Below are 21,043 nucleotides of genomic sequence, written 5' to 3'. Positions count from 1 at the left end.
ACCTTATTCATTCTTTCTTTTTCCATTTCAAATTTAGGACATTGTTCAATAGAAAATTTAAAATGACTGCGAAGCGGTAGAGTAACTTCTTTTGCTTTGTCCATAGAAAAGTGATCTAATATTTTGAAGATGTATGACTATTGTGAGAGAAATAGACTACCATTAGCTCTACCTTTTTTAATTTCCATTCCTAGAATCCTTTTAGCTGATCCTAAATCTTTCATCTCAAATTCATGTTTTAGCATTTGCTTAATGTGATTTATTTCAAAAATACTATACCCATCTAACAGCATATCATCAACATAAAGTAAGAGATAGTATGAGTTAGGACTTCTACTGCCTCTATAATAAAAGCATGGATCATATTCATTCTTATTGAAGTTTAGACCCTTTATAAAAGCTTCAAACCCGATGTAGGGGCTTGTTTCAAGCCATAAAGAGATTTTTGTAAAAAGCACGCAGTTTTCCTTACCCTTTTGTTCAAATCCTTTAGGTTGAGACATATAGATTTTTTTGTCCAAAATTCCATGCAAGAATGTTGTTTTCACATCTAATTGTTTTAGTTCAAAATCAAATTGAGAGACAAAGAGAAAGTAAAATTCTAATAGATGTGTATTTGACCACGGGTAAAAAAATCTCATTGTAATCAATCCCTTCTCTTTGGTTAAAGCCCTTAACAACTAGCCTGGCCTTAAATCTGATCTTTTCACCTTTAGAATCATCTTCTTTTATTTTATAGATCCATTTGCAATCAGTGACCCTTTTTCCTTTTGGTTTGTTAACTAAAATCCAGGTCTTATTTTTGTCTAATGAAAGCATTTCATCTTTCATCGCTACTAAACAAAACTTAGCATTTTTTCCATTATAGCTTCTTCATATGAGTTAGGCTCACTACAAAGATGACTTTGTATATTAAGAGCAGTAATGAAGTCTGATTCGTTATATCTTATAGGTGGTCTTATTTCTCTTCTCTCTCTATCTCTAGCTAGATGATAGTCATCCAAAAGGTTGGTTAATTGATCAGTTTCAGATTCATTGTCAGGTTCTATTTCGTGTTCCAGAACATTTTCTTGTAGTTGTGTAGGCTCCACCTCAATTTGGTCATTATTTCCTGAATTTTCATCTACTAAGAGGGGTTGCATTTGTATAAACAGTCTATTAGAGTCATTTTCTAGTGAGGGTGTTCCTTCATCTTTTAAACAAGGAAAGTTCATTTCATTGAAGACAACATCCTGACTTATTTTGACTTTATACCCTCCTAGATTTTTCAACCAGATTTTGTAACCTTTTACTCCCTCCCTTTATCCCAAGAAAGTGCCTTTGATAGACCTAGGTTCTAATTTGCCTTTATTTTGGTGTGCATACGCCGCACAACCAAAAGCCTTCAATTTAGAGTGGTCAACAGGGTGACCACTCCAAATATGATCAAGTGTGTCATAATTCAGGGATTTTGTGGGGCACTTATTTATTAGATATGTGGCTGTCTTGACAGCTTCTCCCTAGAACAATTTTGGGAGGCTTGAACCTATCAACATATATCTCACCTTTTCTAACAAGGTCCTGTTCATCCTTTCAGCCAATCGGTTCTGTTGTTGTGTGTAAGTGACAGTCCTATATCTAAGGATCCTATAATTTTTACAGAAAGTATCAAACTCTTCATTGCAAAAGTCAAGGCCATTATCAATCCTGAGAGTTTTAACATTTTTATTTACTTGATTCTCAAGGAGAGTTTTCCATTCTGAAAAGTTTTGAAAAGTATATGATTTGTTTTTCAAAAGAATGACCCAACTTTTCCTTGAAAAATCATCAATAATGAGGAGATAATACTTAAAACTGGAATAAGTATTAACTATAGCTGATCTCCACAAATCAGCATGCAGATAGTCAAGAATGGACTTAGATTTATGAACCCGTGTAGCAAAAGATAGTTTCATAGTTTCTTTTGCTTCCCATAAATGCAATATTCACAGAAAGATATTCCCTCAATTTTTTCACTTCCCAACAGACCCTGTTTCTTAAGGATGTGTAAATTCTTATCACTTATATGCCCAAGCCTTTTATGCCATAATTCAGATTTATCAGATTGAGTAACTGAAGCAACAAGATGTTTGTTGGTTAAGGGTGAAGCCTTAAAGACATAGATCCCATTAGATTTTTCTACTTGCATAACTTTTGCTATATTCTTTTGGAGGATGAGCATGCCTTTATTTAAGGTTGTGTTGAAACCTTCATCATCTAACATACCTAAAGAAATTAGGTTTCTTTTTAAATTTGGAATGTACCTTATTTTATTTAAGGTGAGTACACTTCCATCTTTTAGTTTCAAAACAACCTTACCAATTCCTTTAATTTTACAAGAAAAATCATTACCCATACTTGACCTTCATTAGTTTCCAAGAAGTTAGCAAAGTATTCCCTATAGGGTGTCATGGAAAATGTGCACCCTGAGTCAATGATCCATTCATCTTTAGTCGAGGAATGATAGGTCACATAGACTTGTCCATTTGAAACAGCTGCTTCTTCATAAGCTATAGTAGCCCTTCCTTCAATTTTATTTATGTTTTTCTGTTCCTCAATTCTCTTGACACAATCTTTTATAAAGTGAGCCATTTTTCCACAGAAGTAGCATTTTTTTCCTTTGACCTTATTATTATTATTCTTATTGAATTTAAGTTTGCCCTTGTATGGATTTCCAGAGAATTCTTTTGATTTTCCAAAGTTTTTATTTTGAAAGTTATAATTTTTCGTGAAAGAGTGGTTTCCTTTGATGTTGTAGCCAACTCCAATATTGGAAGGTTTTGAATCACTCTTAAATTCAAGCTCTTTATTTCTTAAAGATGAAATAATAATGTCAACAGTGACAAGAGTTCTACCATATTCAAGGGCATTCTTTAATACCTTATATTTTTTAGGTAAGGTAGATAGCAATGCCACAGATCATTGATCATCGGATAGTTTCTCACAACTATTGGTAAGATCTTGGGACAGTTTATTAAATTTGTCAAGATTAGTCTCAAGGTCACAATTTGGATCAAACTTGAAGCCAAAAAATTGTTTCCAAAGATAACATTTGTTGGGAAGAGATTTTATTTTATAAAGAGATTCAAGTTTAGTCCAGATTTCAACGGTAGTATCATTCTTTCCTACTTTTCTAATGACACCATCAGATAAATGCAAGAAAATTGTGCTCCATGCAATTTCCCCTTGTTCAATTCTCTTAGTAACAGTAACTTCTCTCCCACATGATTCATCAATGGCTTTAACACACCTTTGTTGCATTAAAAGAGCCTTCATCTTTTGACACCACAGATTAAAATCCCCTTTACCATTCCAAATTTCAATGTCAATTTTGGTACTTCTCATATTTAAAATTATTGTTAACAGCAGTAAGATTATAGTAGAAAGAAACTCCACAACATCAAAGAAAGAATACACCGTGTAGAGAATAGTATATAATCAGGATGATGCAAACACACCAAGTGTAATGCGGCAGTTTGAACACAGATGTACTACAAGATTAGCAATTTAAAGACAGGTAACATCAAAAAAAATAAAAAATAAAAAAAATAAAAAACAAAAAATTCACACAAAAACACACCACTTAATTGACCTTGAAGAAACCGTTAATCTTAGTCCTCTCAAATTCTAGGGTTCTCGCATAAAATTCTAGACAAAGGAAGATCTAAGAGGGTTTCAACCAAGATTTAAAGATTATTACCAAAGTATATCGAAAAACAGTTTTGGAGAAAGGGTTAGAGACTCGTTACCAAGAAATCGAGTTTTATGGTGTAAAATAGTGAAAACCAAAACTATTTTACTTTCTCTGTAGATTGATGATTTGAAATAGGCTAGTAGTGTATAGATCTAAAGGTTTCAGTCAAGAGGCACGAGGGAAGAGATGAATCGAAAATTTTCAGGCACAGGTCGAATTGCTCTGATACCACTGCAGGTTTTTTTCCCAAATAACCAAATGAAGAACATAATAAAATGAACACAGGGAATTTTTCGCCCGCATGCCCTAATGTTCACCTAAGAATGGGCTAATCACCCGTTGAGCATCCACCCAATTGGTTATCGCTCCAATCCACTATAAGAAGCCAGCAAAATATCAATACAAGTGTTACAATACCAAGAAACACACAGATCTCGCCCTCAGACGGACTTTTCTCTCAAAGAACCAATCTTAAATGATTACACCAAGTAACCACAAATAATTGCTCAAAAAGAACAGTAATAATCCCTCATCTACAAATACTACACAAGATTTCACCATGAATATCTAGACCACACTTTTACAAAAAAAAAAAACAGAGGTTTTCATTTGGGAGAAAACCAGAAACGAAGAAGATTAGAAAACCCTAGAACACTCGTCTCTGAAAATGAAGGGTCAATAGCATATATATAGTCACAATATTGCATCCAATGGTCACAGTGACACGACCCATCCTGAATCATCCTAATAGACCCGACACGTGTCGTGCGCCGATGGTAGATGCCAGCTAAGTGCCTGGCCCACCATCAAGGCAACTTTGACCTGTTTTGACTGTAATATACTTTGAAAATTGACATATAGCATAAAATTTCTTTTCACAGACATATAAACTAAAATATTTATTTTTTAAAACTGGATAAGCTGAATTCTGTAGCTCAAAATCTGATAATACTATCAAAACTAAAATATACTGTAATCATAAACATCTTTATTCTGTATACTGCATTTCTAAAATCTGATAAGCTATGTAATACTTAAACATCACACCAAAAATGTACTCGGAATAACCATACTCGTGTATTGATTAATCTCGATATACTTAGCAAGGTTATTCAATTCTGTAATTTTGATCGTACGCGCGCAGAGCTATAAAATGGTCATACACTATGAAAACACATTCACAATAGTGCAGAGCGAGTAAAATCACTATACTGATCATACGCTGTGGAAACACATTCACACCATCGCAGAGTGGGTAAAATAACCATATGAAATCATACACTGTGGAAACACATTCACACCAGTGCAGACGAGAGTAAAATCACCTGGGTACTTTCTGGTGGTTTTTAGAAAATAATTTCAAATATGCTGAAACATTTAATACTCATATAACATGCTAATAAAATGATTTACTAAATTGAATTTAACTTTTAAAAACAACTGGTTATAAATCAACTTTATTCTGAAAATCGTGTTGTCAAATCGACTGTATGAATTAATAAATTTTCTTCGTTAATATAAATTAAATAGATACTAATTTTTGAAAAATAAGCTTATCCGCTCACATAATACAAGCTGAACCTAAGATGGTCGATAGACTCTTCCAATCTCCATGTCACCACCTAGAATACATAACAAAATTGGTCGATGCTCGAATGAATTTTCCAAATATTCTTTTGATCAATTGGAGCTAATCCCACTTTCTAATTCCTTTTCTAATAACTTATTCATCAACAAAACCTTCTTCCCAAATTTAAAACTAATTTTACTCACCAATCTAGTGAAACTAGTAACCATAATTCCACCCATTTAATATACATTTTGTTCCATAAAATCAACTCTCAAGTGAAATATTCAATTTATATAATCATTTTAACAATTAATTAATCCAAAATCGAATTCTAGGGTTTCCCCAAAAATTTTACTGCCTACCTTGCTGAAACTGAAACTTAATTAATCCCCAAGCTTGAGCTCCAAATCGTACATATATCACCTAAATTTGACATTTTATTACTACAAGTTAAAACCCTAAAAATTTAACATAAAGCACACCTTTATCACTTGGAACAATGGATAAATTCAAACCAAACTTGAAGAGATTAACCTTACCTCACTTCCTCTTCTTCCCTTTTCTTCTTTTCTTCCTTCTTTCTCTTTTTCTTCTCTTTTTTCCCTAGTTTTTCTCCGTTTTTCGTTCTTCAGCTCTCTACCCCATTTTTTCTGTGTGTGTGTGTGTTTTTTTTTTTTTTGAGTGAAAATGATGGTCAAAGGTTGAATAATAATCCCACTTATTCAAAAATTGCAAGGAAAGTCCCTCAACTCTATTTTATATCACATTAAATCCAAAACTTCCAAAAATATATAAATAAATCCCAAAACTTTTTTATTTTGTCCAACTTAACCTTCAAAATATTTATAATTTATAAGGTAAACCCAAATAAAATGATTTGGTCAATCAAGTCCCAATAAAAATGATTTATTTCATACAAGTCCTCATTTGACTTGACTTTGAAATTTTCACTATTGACTTTGACTAGATAAAAATGTGGGTTGTAACACACAGGGTCACCACATGGCAACCATTAAAAAAAAGGGCATTTAGCAGGAACACGACTTTGTCCAAATTAAAAGCAACCGGGTCACATTCTCAGCAAGTGGGCTGCATCATTGGGTGAAGATGTTAAGCACCAACTTAACACTTGGTTTCAGAGTTGCGATTAGTCATATGATTCTCTTTTCTTTAAACTCTTCAATTTAATTTCCTTTATTCAATTCTTTTGAGTATTGAGAAAAATTGTTTTATTTTCTGTACTATTAGCTTCTCCGTTACTGCTAATATTTGCTGGGGAAAGGATTGATTTAGAGAAGTATCCTCTACTTTTTCTTCCACTAAATTAAACTAGATTGACTTTTTAGTGTAGAGATAAGCCTAAGGGAGAAGAACAATTGATCCCGAGCCCGAGAACAAGAATTACATTTGATGCAAAACATACACCCATGTTTCCGTCTATGAAAGCACTGATTCTCTACCAGAGAACAATAGATCAGTTGATAAAGAAGAGGAACATTTTGAGAGGGCTTGGCCACCCCAATCGCATTCACTCTCTGAAATGACAGTTCTGTGGCATCTAGTGTAGGATTTTATCCTCGGAATCATAGGTACTGATGCTACCAAAAATATCACCTGAAGATCTCAAGCTTGATGACTGGGATGGAACACGAACTGCGCCTTCCAGTACCTGAAACAAAGACAACGAGGTGTGTGCTCGTCGCCCCTCCGATGCTTAAGTCAGATAGGAAATTTTGTGTGTGAGGCTATAAACTGAGGATAATAATGGAGAACGTACCTTTGGAATGAGCACAAGTTGTGTATTTATAGGTGTCAGTGGTGGAGTCCTAGGAGGACTGATTCTGCCACAATCCTTCTCCTCGTAGGAAAAGGAGTTGGTGTTTAACCTCAAGTATTCAAATCACGGTTTGAGTCAAAGAAGGAGTCTAACAAGGTAGGGATTGTGTTCGAGGTAGGATTAGTGCTTCCATAGGTCACATATGAAGGTTGACGAGTCGACACACACCCCCGACCTTAAATGCCCAAGCTTGTTTTGATGTTTTTAGAGGGTACGTAGGTCGGAATTATAGGGTGTGATCGGGGTCAAGTGGTCGAGTTCGAGACTAAAGAGATCTAGAATCATCACTGGCCCCCGTGAATCGAGGTCGTAGATGTCCTTTCATTCTGGTCTACGAGTGAAGATGTAGAGGCATGAACGTCCAGATGTTTATCCACGTGTCGAGTGTTGGATGGGATGTCAGAGAACGATCTCAAATGGCCGCCACGTGTAATGTCAGAGCACGACCTTAGATTCTCGCCACGTGTCCTGGTCCAAGGGGTGAGATTGCATGACCGTTGGTATTCCTCAGTCCCCTATAAATATCCCAATTTTCACTCTCATTTTTTCACTTTTAACTCTCAACTCCCAGTAAATCGAGCTCGAGGTCGGGGATTAGTAGGGTTTGTGAGCGACTATCCACAGAGGTAAGAGTTCGAGCCCTTAAGTTGTTTTATTTGATTATAGCATAATGTCGAGTAGTGATAGCACAGGGTCAAGTAGTAGTGACAGTAGTCAGGCTCCTAGGGACTCGAACCATAGTGATAGGCCTGAAGATGTAAATACATCCATTATACCTATGGCCATCCCCGTTAACTCCCATAGCGACGTCCTGAACTACCCCAAGGAACCGACCAAGTACAAAGAACATGTAATTATTAAAATAGCTAGAGAGTTCGGGGTCATACCAATTTACGATATTAGAACCCTAGGGCCAACTGAGACCGTGTTAGGAGCTCGAGAGGGGGAGATGACCTTTTTTAGGGATGCTCTTAAGGCCGGGCTTAGGTGGCCTCTTCACCCATTTTTCATTCATTTTCTGACCTCATACTATCTGTGTCCGGGTCAACTAGCCCCGAACAGTTGGAGGTTATTAGTGTATTTCTTCATACTATGTAGATGCCTCGAGGTTGAGCCTAGGGTCGACCTACTTTGAATGGTGTTTGATATAAAATTTTCCCCGTGGTATAACTGTTTTGTTTATTTATCAACAAAGGGGGGGTTTAGAACTCCTGATACCCCGAGCTCACTTAGAGGTTGGAAGGAGCGTTTCTTTTTTGTGAAATCTCAAGACCTCGATCATCCCTTTAGCCCGAGGTGAGAAATCCCTGATAAAGATAACGAAGGTCTGGCCTATTTTGAGGTTTTAGAAAGAGATAGGCTGAGGTTAGTGAACCACGACGCCCTTGCAGACAAGATCAATTTCTTACTTGAAGACGACGCCCTCGACCTTGCTAACGTGAAAGGCCTCGAGGGTACGATTTTCTTTTTATGCATTATTTGATATTTCATGGATAATCATCGACCTATAGTTCGAGCTAATGCCTTTGACATTTTTTGCTTGTAGAATTCGAGATGTCTTTCGATCCATCGACCCTTTTGGACAACGTTCATAAAAAGGCCAAGGGCCCGAAGTCAAAAGCCCCGACAATGACTTCATCCAAGGGAAAGAAGCGGGCACGGGAGGCCGCCCGTCCAACCATGGTGGATTTGGGGCAGAGCTCACAAAACCCGACCCCTCCGAAGCAGCCAACCCCTCAACAACAAGTTCGAGCTCGAACCCCTTGTTATGGGTCGGACCTCTTAGCTGATGATGACGACCATATGCCCAAGAAGTCGCTCGAGGAGTACGCCGACTGTGCTCTCATTTAGGGCATAGTTGATAAATATGAGAAGGAGGTCGATATAAACGAAGGAGTTCGGACTCTAGAGCTCCTTACACTAAAGGTAAGTTTTTAATATGAATGCTCGTGTAGCCCTGATCGGTTTCGTAATTTGTACTAACGTCAGGCTTTATACATGTTTTTGCAGACACTAAGCGTCGCTCGGGGTCTTGGGCTCAAGGGTTTGAATTCTTCAGATCGCATAGCCGAGCTCGAAGTCAAGAGCGAGGTTGCGTTCAAGAGGGCCAAGGAGCTTGAAAAGGCCCTGGAGACGGTCAAGATGGACCTCAAGAAGGCGGAGGACGAGGTCAAGTTTGCAAAGGGCGAAGAAGAGGAGGCAAAGCTCGAGCTTATTCACTCGCGAAGCTCTTTTGAGGCGGAGCTTGCGAAGGTTCGAGCTGAAACCCGAGCTCAGGCCATCGATGACTTCAAGAAGTCTGATGAGTTCAAGACTCTCCTGGGTCAGTACGGGTCTGGTTCGTACTACTATAGGTTGCGGCTAGCTCGGTCATTCCTTAGGACGAAGCTCCCCGAGGATTTGAAGCCTATAGTGGAGGAGTTAAAGACTGTGAACGAGCTCGCTAAGGACCTCGAGCTATCCTCCTCCGAGGGTGATGGGGACGATGATGATAACGATGTTGGAACCCCCAATAATGGAGGGAGAAGTGACCACATCGACCTAGACTAGATCCTTTCCTGACCCCGAGTCTGACATTTTTGTAATTTTTCTTTTACTAATGTTGTCTGCCCGATCTGGGCTTATGTACTTACTTTGATTTTGAATATATGCAAGTTTATTGCCCGAACTGGGCCTCTATCTTTCAGAGGGAATTTTATCTGTTCATGCATTTTATTATTCCTACGAGATCGTGCGTTGATCCTGTACTGTAATTTTGAATTCGAGTTTACATTATAGTTTAGAGTTCGGTTGGTAGTGAATGTGTCCTAATCTTTAAACTTATAGCTCGTGCGTGGAGTATTTCGGGTGTCTTTTTTTATCGTCGAACTATGAACAGATTGATCCTTTAAAACAATAATGGTCGTTGGGCGTCAATTTTCGAGTTCAGTGGTATACCTTTGGGAAAAATTAGATCGCGCACTAGTGTTGAACCCTTGTCCATATCGAGGGTTGACCCCAACATCTAAGTTCGGTGGGGTATCATTGGGGGAACCAGATCGTGCACTAGTGTTGAATTCTTGTTCATATCAAGGGTTGATCCCAACATCCCAGTTTGGTAGTGTATCGTTGGGGACAACTATAATAAATGACCCGACCTCGATCTTAAAATTCATGCATCGTCAAGCATTCTGGGATCTTCAAGGTCGGGGATAGCTGTAAGCGCGCAACTGCATCATGACTCGACCTCGATCTGACGATTATTTCGTTTCACGTCATTCTGGGATCGATAAGGTCGGGCTTATATGCTCGACCCATAATAGCTTGAGGCCGCATGTGGGATTGGTAAATGTATTAGTTGCATGCGCGGGGCACGGCCTTACGCCAATTTAGTAAAAGTTATTGGCTGCATGAACGGGGCACGGCCTTACGCCAATTTAAGTAAAGGTATTGGCTGCATGCGCGGGGCACGGCCTTACGCCAATTTAAGTAAATGTATTAGCTGCATGCGCGGGGCACGGCCTTACGCCAATTTAAGTAAAGGTATTAGCTGCATGCGAGGGGCACGGCCTTACGCCAATTTAAGTAAAGGTATTAGCTGCATGCGCGGGGCATGGCCTTATGCCAATTTAAGCAAAGGTATTAGCTGCATGCGCGGGGCACGGCCTTACGCCAATTTAATAGGGTGTCAATATCATAAAGAAAACTTCTTATGTGTTATTAAAAAAGGCTCAAGGGCATTGCATACCCGAGCTTATTTGAGCATGAGCTAATGGGGCATTAGAGCCCGAAAAGAAAAAACGAAATTAAGAAAACATGAAGCGGGCATGCAAGCCCTAAAGGAAAATTATAGCTATAGCTAATCACTTGTAATATATTTTCAGATTGTTGGCGTTCCATGGCCTTGGGAGTGGATTCCCCGATGTATCTCTGAGGCTATAGGCTCCATCTTTAAGTTTTCTTATGACCTCGTAGGGTCCCTCCCATGTCGGCCCAAGTTTCCCTGGTTCGTGCCCGACGGCTTCTGCTTTCCTTAGGATAAGATCGCCGCTCTAAATCTCCTGCTCTTGACCTTCTTGTTGAAGTGGTTTGCCGTTCTATTTTGGTAACTTGCAGTCCTAAGGGAAGCTTGCTCCCTTACCTCTTCAAGTAAGTTGAGATGCTCGGTAGTTTGTGTCTCCTTATTTGTCTCGAGCTTTCTTATTGTGGAGAGGCTAGCCTCAATTGGAATGGTAGCCTCAAGTCCAAAAGCAAGCATGAATGGCGTTTCACCAGTTGCTGTCTTATGTGACGTCCTATATGCCCATAGTATCGAAGGCAGCATGTCAGGCCAGTCACGTTTGGCGTCCCCTATCCTTGTTCGGAGGTCTTGCAATATAATCCGATTAGTTACTTCGGCTAACCCATTACTTTGTGGGTGTGAGACCGAGGTCAGGCAATGATCAATCCCATTGCTGGCGCAGAAGTTCTTGAACTAGGGATTGTCGAATTGCCTTCCATTATCTGTGATGAGGACTTTTGGTATCCCGAATCTGCATATGATGGACTTCCATATAAATGATCTGAGCTTCGGTTCTGAAATTGTTGCTAGAGGTTCGGCTTCTACCCACTTTGTAAAATACTCCACTGCCACAGCTACAAATTTTAATTGTCCTCGGGCCAAAGGAAAAGGCCCAAGAATATCAACTCCCCATTGCTTGAAGGGAGCTGAGTAGTGAATGGATGTCAGTTCCTCAGCAGGAGTATGTATGATGTTGCCAAACTTTTGGCACTTGTCGCACTTCCGAACATAATCTGTGGCATCTTTCTTCAGACTTGGCCAGTAGTATCCATACCTTATCAACTTATGTGCAAGAGCTCGGGCTCCTTGGTGATTTCCACAAATGCCTTCGTGAATTTCAGTCATTACTTGAAGGGACTCGGAGGGTCTGAGACACCTTAGATAAGGGAGTGTAAGACTTCTGCAGAACAGGACTCCTTCGATTATGCAATATCTAGCAACTCTATACCGAATGCTTCGGGCGAGCCGAGGGTCTGTAGGAATGTTGCCATTACTTATGTAATCAACTATTGGATCCATCCAGGAGGGCTCATGGTCGATGTCCATGATACTTGCTTCTGGGCTATACTTGGTTCTGCAACCATCTTGATGTGCACGGTTCTATCGAGCCCGTCAATACCCATGAAGACGAGTCTGGATAATGCATCGGCTTTGGCATTTTCGGCTCTGGCTACCTTCAGAATTTCACAACTTACGAGCTGCCTCTGGAGGTCATGTACTTTCAAACAATATAAGCTCATTTTTTCATCCTTTCTTTCGAAAGACCCTTCGATTTGCCCGACCACTAGCTGTGAGTCACTAAAAACTCTGACGTGCTCGTACTCAAGATTTTTCGCGAGTTCTAGGGCTATAACAATGGCTTCGTACTCTGCTTCGTTATTGGTAGCCTGGAATTCAAATCTGAGAGCGCATTGTATCTCCGTAATCTTGTCCGGACTTGTGATAATAATGCCGGCCCCCAAGCCCAAGCTATTGGATGCTCCGTCAACAAAAATTTCCCATATTCTTGAGGTCGAGTTCGGGCTCCCGACTGGTGTTTCTGAGGATCTCAGAGTAAGCTCTGCTATGAAGTCGGCTAAAGCTTGGGCCTTGATTACAGGTCGTGGCTTGAATTCTTTGTCAAATTCGCCAAGTTCAATTGCCCATTTCAACAGTCTTCCTGAGACGTCTGGCTTCTGAAGTATATGTCTGAGAGGTTGGTTGGTGAGCACAACAATTGGATGTGACTGGAAGTATGACCGTAATTTTCTAGCAGCCATTACTAAAGCCAGGAAGAGCTGTTCCGCAAGTATATATCGTGTTTTTGCATCGAGGAGCACTTTACTTACATAGTAGATAGGTTGCTGAACTCTTCCTTTTTCCTTTACCAAGACACCACTTACTGCGTTCTGAGAAACGACCAAGTATAATAGCAGCGTGTCACCGGGTTCAGGTTTAGTAAGGACTGGAGGCGTTGATAATGTCTGTTTAAGCTCCTGAAAAGCTAAGTTGCATTCCTCGTTCCAGTCGAACCCTTTATTTCCCCTAAGTAGTTTGAAAAAGGGGAAGCACCTGTCAGCTGCCCGGTAAACAAACCTGTTTAGTGCTGCTATGCGACCCGTCAACTTCTGAATGTCCCTTTTGCATTTAGGGGCCTCCATATTTATCAGAGCTTGGATTTTATCAGGATTTGCCTCTATTCCTCTGTGCGTGATCATAAAACCCAAGAATTTTCCAGATGCCACCCCAAATGCACATTTTGCCGAGTTGAGCTTCATGTTGTACCTCCGTAACGTAGCAAACACTTCCTCTAGATCAGAAACATGGCTATTCAACTGTTTGCTCTTGACCACCATATCATCCACATACGCTTCGACTGTTTTCCCAATTAGCTTGGCGAAGATCTTGTTCACTAACCTTTGATATGTTGCTCCAGCATTCTTCAGACCAAAGGGCATGACCCTGTAGCAGTAGATGGCTGAATTTGCCATGAACGAGATCTTCTCTTGATCTTCTTCTGCCATGAGAATTTGGTGATACCCTGAGAAAGCATCCAAGAAGCTGTACAGCATATGACCTAATGTGCTATCTACGAGATTGTCAATTCTAGACAGGGGATAACTGTCTTTGGGGCATGCTTTATTCAGATCTGTGAAGTCAATGCAAACTCACCACTTTCCGTTAGCTTTCTTGACAAGAACCACATTGACAAGCCATTCGGGATATTGTACCTCTCAAACGAACTGTGCATTAAGGAGTTTGGTAATCTCCTCTTTTATGACTTCTCGTCGTTTCGGTGCAAACTGCCTCTTCCTTTGCTTCATAGGTTTTACTTCCGGGTTCACGTTAAGTCTATGTACTGCAACCTCTGGATCAATTCCAGGCATGTCCTCAACATTCCAAGCGAATACATCAATGTTCCGGGAGAGACAACTTAGAAGCTCAGCCATGACCTCTGTATCTAACCCCCAACCAACTGTCACTTTTCTTCCAGGCTCAATCTCGACCTCCTCCAATCCTTCTATCGGAGCCAGCCTTCCGTAATTTTCGTGCTCGAGCTCGAGCTCTGTAACTTGTATGACGTTATTTTTGATTTTTCGAACGCTAGTCACATAACACTGTCGGGCCACCGTTTGGTTGCCTCAAACTACCCCAATACCATTAGAAATAGGGAATTTCATAGCCAGGTGAAAAGTTGAGACAATAGCTCGAATTCTGTTGAGCATTGGTCTTCCCAATATGGTGTTGTAAGCCATTGGTATACGGACGACTTCAAAGGTAGTGATTTGCGTCACCTGTTTACCTTCGGCTCCGGCTCCCAATGTTAAGGGTAACCCGACGATACCTTCCGGGGTGATGACCCCACCTCCAAACCCTTGGAGGGGTGTTTTCACTGGCTTTAGTTGTTCTGACGAGATCCCTATTTGAACAAAAGCTTCGTGAGACAGCACGTTTGCTGCACTTCCGTTATCTACCAGAATTCTCTTGACTTCAAAGTTGGCGATGATGGCCGATATGACAAGGGCATCATCATGGGGGAATGCTATGCCTTCCAAGTCATCCATTCCAAAACTGATGTCCTCTGTACGACCAAGATCTGGTCTTGAGATGATTGGTGGCTGCCTAGCATACTGTTTTCGCCCACTGCTAGAGTCCCCTCCCGAGGCTATTCCTCCGACAATGATATTGATAGTGCATGCAGTTGGTTGCTTGTTTTCCCGATCCTCTGGGCCTTTCCCCCCGTTTTGGTTATTCCTCAGGCATTTGCCATTGTTAATGTAAGAGCTCAGAAATCCCCTTCTTATAAGAGATTCGATTTCCCGCTTTAAGGCCAGACAGTCTTCTGTTGTATGGCAGTGATCTCTATGGAAATCACAGTATTCACTCTTGTCACGAGTATCGGGGGGAGGTCGTAATCGGGGAGGCTATTTCAGTTCCCTAGAGTCCTTGATTTCCATCAAGATGTTGGACCTCGAAGTGTTCAGATGGGTAAAAGTCATTGAAGGTGGATCCTTTCTTGGTTTGACCCTAGGTGTCTTTTATCTTAAGCTGGACTCATGTGGCCTTTTCTGATCCAACCTCCCTGATGAGGTAACTTCCCTTTTTGGGGCCATGGTTTCTTCCATATTGATGTATTTCTCAGCCCGTGTGAGTAGCTCGGTTACTGACTTCGACAGGGTTTTAGACAAGGACATTTTGAACGCTTCGCACTTAATGGCGTAAGTCAGAGCTGAGACTGCAGCTGTGATATGTAGATCGGGGATCTGCATGAGCGATGCGGCTGTCTTTCTGATTCGTTTGCTACTCGCAAAGAAAGCGGAGAACTTATCAGCCAAATCTGAGAAGGAGGTGATGGAGTTCGGTTCCAATGTGGAAAACCAATCTCTAGCCGCATTCGTGAGGGTTTGGGGGAATGCCTTGCACATTACCGCATCTGGTGCAACCTGTAAATTCATGATATCCGTGTATACATTGAGATGATTGATGGGGTCGGTTGTTCCGTCATACTCCTTTATCCGAGGATACTTGAACCTATCGAGAAGGGGATACGAGAGGACTTCTGGAGTGAATGGAGTATTAGGGGTGAACTTTATTGCTGCCCGAGTATTTTGTTGCATACCCGCTGCTATCCCTTCTTGAATAATTCTTGCCAGTTCGACGGAGTCTATTGTAACGGACCTTGTACCTGATGCAACTTGTGGTACCCCTGAGGTTCCAACCCCACCGTCATCATGGGCTGCATGATGAACTCGAGTCCGGGCATCTGCCATAAAGCCACCTTCAGGTGTTGGGGTGTGTGATGGATGCGAATTTCTCTGACTTAGCAGTTGGGTTAATGCAACCACCTGCTGGCGAAGTTCCTCAAAAGCTCCGGTGGAAACAACAGCTTGAGGAGGTGCTGGCATCTCCGACAACTCTTCTTGAGGAATATGGTGTTCCTCAGGAGGTGGAGGGTTATCTGGGACGGATGAGTTTGCTGGAGGAAGACCTGAACGTGTATTGACTATGGCTTTTGGTAGCGAAGTTCACATAGACGGTGCCAATGATGCTACCAAAAAATATCACCTGAAGATCTCGAGTTTGATGATTAGGATGGAACACGAACTGCGCCTTCCAGTACCTGAAACAAAGGCAACGAGGTGTGTGCTCGTCGCCCCTCCGATACTTAAGTCAGATAGGGAATTTTATGCGTGAGGCTATAAACTGAGGATAATAATGGAGAACGTATCTTTGGAATGAGCACAGGTTGTGTATTTATAGTTGTCAGTGGTGGAGTCCTAGGAAGACTGATTTTGCCACAGTCCTTCTCCTCGTAGGAAAAGGAGTTGGTGTTTAACCTCAAGTATTCAAATCACTGTTTGAGTCAAAAAAAGGAGTCTAACAAGGTAGGGATTGTGTTCGAGGTAGGATTAGTGCTTCCATAGGTCACATATGAAGGTTGACGAGTCAACACACACCCCCGACCTTAAATGCCCGAGCTTGTTTTGGTGTTTTTAGAGGGTGCATAGGTCGGGGTTGTAGGGTGTGATCGGGGTCAAGTGGTCAAGTTCGAGACTAAAGAGATCTAGAATCATCAAGTACCATAATGTTATGGAGGGTAAAGATGAAACCGAAAAGTTTGGTGATAGTGAATTGGATAATATAGAAGAGATGAATGATCGAGATGATTCGGATTACTCTGATGAAGATGATGGAATTGTTTGCCAAGAAGTATGGTCAGAGTTAGTTATAACTACATCCATGGAGTCAAGGATAGAATATCTTTCAGCTCATGTTATCAACGAGGAAGTAAAGAGTCCTTTGATAAGGATTGGACAGCCCAAGAGGTAAGTGGAGACGTCTGGACCAAAAGCAAATTCAAGAGATAGAAGTGACCATGTCATTTCCGTGCTGAGCCTTTGAAGCCACGAAAAGAGAATTTGATTGCTGACCCTGAAGCACCCCACATTTCTTTTAGAAGTTTAGAATCTTCACATGGTCTGAAGCCAAAATTAGATCAGTCGAAGAATGCAAACAAAGAGATAGCCGTTGATTCTAGTCATTCGAGCTGGTTGGTTACCCCTGATATCGCTCCTGCAAAGAAGAATAGTTATAGTGGTCTTGAGAGTCTAAGACCACTACGTCTGAAAAGAACAGACCACAAGGGTCGACCAATTCTAGGTACATTGACAGTCGGTTGCTGAAATAGACGTTGGCGTCGAAACCCTGATGAGATGCCAATTGTAAGTACAGTCCAGACCTATTGGAATAATTCAGGTACAGCTAAGCATTCTGACTCGGCCTATTCTTATAAAGGCATACAGAATGCAAGCAGCAAGTTTAGAGAGGTATTCTTGAAGTCAGAATCTGTCAATTAATAGCACATTGATAATGTTTTGTACTAAGTATCCGTAATCAAATGTGCAGGACAAAAAATTGAATTGGCATACAATGATGGTCCCAGCCAAAGCTTGCAAAATATCTCTATTTTGGGTAAGAGTAAACCACAGTAATTCTGGAAATAATTGCTTGATACTTTTATTCATGCGGGCAACTCTTTATATATAGGCCTTACATCAACAAAAATGTAGTAACTTAAGCCACAATAACAGGAAACAAATAACAAATATAGTATTTAATCCTATCTCTAATCCTAACGTGCTAACAGAGTTGCAATTGACTTGTTCTGGGTCTTTACGTGGCTGCATGCATGTCTTCACGTGGCTGCATGCATGCATTTTATCCTTGTACACTCCCAAAATACTTGGGATTCTTCTGGGCTTGCCTGCGTGACCTTCGTGGCTCATCAACACCCTGTGGACTGTTGTCCTCAAGGTCCATTGAAGGGAACTGCTGCTTCAAGTCTTCGGTCTTCTCCCAGGTTGCGTCTTCCTTTGGTAATCGGCGCCACTGTACTAGACTCTCTTCCACGAACGTAGCACCTTGCTTAACCCAACGTGTATCTAGTATTCGTGCCGGCTTCGGGATAATTGCACCTTCTTCCGTGATCGTTGGCAAGTCTGAATCTGCGTTGGAGTGGTCACCGAGAGACTTCTTTAATAAGGAGACATGGAACACGGGATGGATACGTGCCCCTTCCGGTAATTTGAGCTTGTAAGCAACCTTATCAATTCTTTGTATGATCGGGTAAGGTCCATAGAACTTGCTGGCCAATTTCTGGATAGCTCGGTTGAAGGCTGAATGCTGGCGGTATGGTTGGAGTTTTAAATAGACCATATGACCTTCACTAAATTCGACGTCCCTGTGTTTCTTGTTGGCCACCTGCTTCATTTGATTGGTTGATGCGCTTAAGTTGCTCTTCAGCTATTGTAGTAATTCATCCCGAGTGAGAAGCTGCTTATCAACTTCATGCACAGGAGAGAGCCCCGCTTTATAGTACGGGATGTTTGGTGGTGGCACCCATATAAAGCTTGAAATGGGGACATACATATAGAGCTATGGAAGGTTGTGTTATACCATAATTCGGCCCATGAGAGGAACTCGGTCCATTTCTTCGGCCACTGGTATACAAAACTACGAAGGTACTGCTCCAGTCAGCGATTGACCACTTCGGACTCTTCATCTGTCTGTGGATGATAGGCCGAGATGAGCTTAAGCTTTGTCCCTGACATGGCAAAGAATTCTTGCCAAAATTTGCTGACAAATATTGGGTCTCAGTCGCTGATTATGGACATGGGCATACCGTGCAATTTAACCATATTTTCCACAAATTTCTCAACTAAAATTTTAGCAGTAAAGGGGTGTGTGAGTGTCATGAAGTGGGCATACTTACTAAGTCGGTCAACAAACACCAAAATGGTATCTCTCCCGTGAGATGTTGACAAGCTTTCGATGAAGTCAAGAGTTATATCATCCCAGACTTAGCATGGAATTGGTAGAGGTTGAAGAAGACCGGCTGGTGTAAGGGCTTGTGTCTTGGTCTTTTGACAAATGGCGCATTCAGATACAAAAGTGTGTACTGACTTGAACATTTTTGGCCAGTAAAATTGCTGGGCTAGTCGCTTGTAGGTCCGCAATACCCCGGAATGGCCTGCCGATTTGCTGTTGTGAAATTTCTTTAATAATTTGTTGCGGATTGTGGGCTCTTGAGGTACCACTACTCGATTTTTATAGAGGACCAGGCCATTGCGCCATTTATATGGACCCTCAGTCTTGCCTTTAGCTATCTGACGCACTTGGTTGATATAGTTATCTTCCTCTGAAGCCTTTTAATTTCTTTCCATAAATCAACCTGACTCAAAAATAGATGGTTAAGAGTTGAGCTGCCTGGTTTGCGATAGAGAGCATCTACGGCAGAGTTCTCACGATTGGGCTTGTAAAGAATCTCGTAGTCATAGCCCATCAGCTTGACCACCCATTTTTGTTGTTGAGGGCAGAATATATCATTCATAATAGCTTGGAAAGTAGAAGGGCCATTACACAGGCCGAATGGCATAACCAAATATTCATAATGTCCATTATGAGTACAGAACGCAGTTTTGTGAACATCAAGTGGATTAACTCTTACTTGGTGATATCCAGGTCGCAAGTCCAGCTTAGTAAAATAAGTAGCACCGTAGAGTTCATCCAACATGTCGTCGACTGTGGGGATAGCAAAGCGGTCCTTGATAGTGACGGTATTGAGTACTCGGTAATCAGTGCAAAAACGTTAATTTCCATCTTTTTTCTTCAATAGAAGCACTGGCGAGGAGAATGGCTGATGCTTGGCCGGATAAGCCCTGAATTCAGCATTTCGTGGACTTGTTTCTTTATTTCGGCCTTCTGAAAATGAGCATATCGGTACGGTCTTACATTAATTGGCTCGGTTCCTTCTTTCAGTCTAATGCAATGATCGACTTCGCAAACAAGCGGCAAGCTGGATGGCTCATTAAACACGTCTTGATATTTATTCAACAATCTTTGCATGTCTTGCTGCTCAGCCCAGTGTGACACGTCTTTGACCGGTAACTCTGTGCTGACTTGAAGACATACGGCGAACAATTTTTGGCCCTGGTGAATTTCCTTTGAAATTTCTTGCAGTGACACCTCCTGAATAGCTCGGACCTCCATTCCCTGTAGCCTTCTTGCTTGATTTCCCTAGGTAAAATCCATTGTAAGTTGCTTCCAGTTACAAACTACCAAACCCAGCATCTCAAGCCATTGAATTCCCAGTACAAGGTCAAGGCCTGATAATGGTAGAGAAAAAAGAGTAAGGTAAAACTCTACTCCTTGTAACTCAACCCGTACCTTATCGAAGCGCCCTTGACAATTTAGCCGTTCCCTGTTGGCCACGCGCACAGTAAAAGCTTCCGTTGGTACCACCGGCATTTTGAGCACATTGGCCAAGCGGTCTCTAATGAAATTATGTGTCGACCCACTGTCAATTAACACGGCTCCCTCATGAGGACCAATCTTGGCCATCATCCTCATGGTTTGAGGTACTGACCCTGACCCTCCCGCCAACGCATGAAGTGTGATCTCTAGCTCTCTCTCCTGTCCCGGGTACTCGCCTAGCTCGTCGTGTTGTTGGTTTGTGATGTTTTTGTAGACCTCTTGGTTGGAGTCGGTGTGCCCCTCTAACAGCGATAATTGTGGTCGTTGACAACGGTGCCTCGCCGTGAAGCGTTCAAGCATAGGCCCTGTGCTTGGCGTCTCTTCATTTCATCCCAGGTGAGTCTTTTAATCGGTGCAGCAGGTAGATTAGGTGTCACACGAGCTGGTGGAGCTGGAAAAGCCTTCACCAGTAGTTGAGGTCGTATGAACTTTCGCTGCTTCATGAGTTGGTCGTCTCGCATCCGGGCCAAACAGATGGCGTCCTTTAGGGTCCTTGGTTTAAACATTCGAATTCCTTCAGCTATGTCAGGTTTGAGCCCCCCCCCCCCCCCCCCCCCCCCCCCCCCCCCCCCCCCCCCCCACCCCCCCCCC

General features: G+C 41.5%; 2 protein-coding genes across 2 annotated transcripts; both read right to left on the bottom strand.

Annotated features, from left to right (window-relative positions):
• Nucleotides 1-13,872: 13,872 nt before the first annotated feature.
• LOC111380886 lies at nt 13,873-15,909 on the bottom strand. Its single transcript, XM_023004545.1, has 3 exons — nt 15,218-15,909; nt 14,298-15,001; nt 13,873-14,204 (listed from the first exon to the last, which is right to left on the bottom strand). Exons 1-3 carry the CDS (start codon nt 15,907-15,909, stop codon nt 13,873-13,875), a joined length of 1,728 nt encoding a protein of 575 aa, XP_022860313.1.
• Nucleotides 15,910-17,857: 1,948 nt separating this feature from the next.
• LOC111380885 lies at nt 17,858-18,409 on the bottom strand. Its single transcript, XM_023004544.1, has one exon. It carries the CDS (start codon nt 18,407-18,409, stop codon nt 17,858-17,860), a length of 552 nt encoding a protein of 183 aa, XP_022860312.1.
• Between the last annotated feature and the right edge of the window lie 2,634 nt (nt 18,410-21,043).

The sequence above is a fragment of the Olea europaea genome, unplaced genomic scaffold (genome assembly GCF_002742605.1).
Source record: "Olea europaea var. sylvestris unplaced genomic scaffold, O_europaea_v1 scaffold2225, whole genome shotgun sequence".
In the NCBI taxonomy this organism is placed as follows: Eukaryota; Viridiplantae; Streptophyta; class Magnoliopsida; order Lamiales; family Oleaceae; genus Olea; species Olea europaea.
This window is presented reverse-complemented; position numbering and strand designations above follow the sequence as displayed.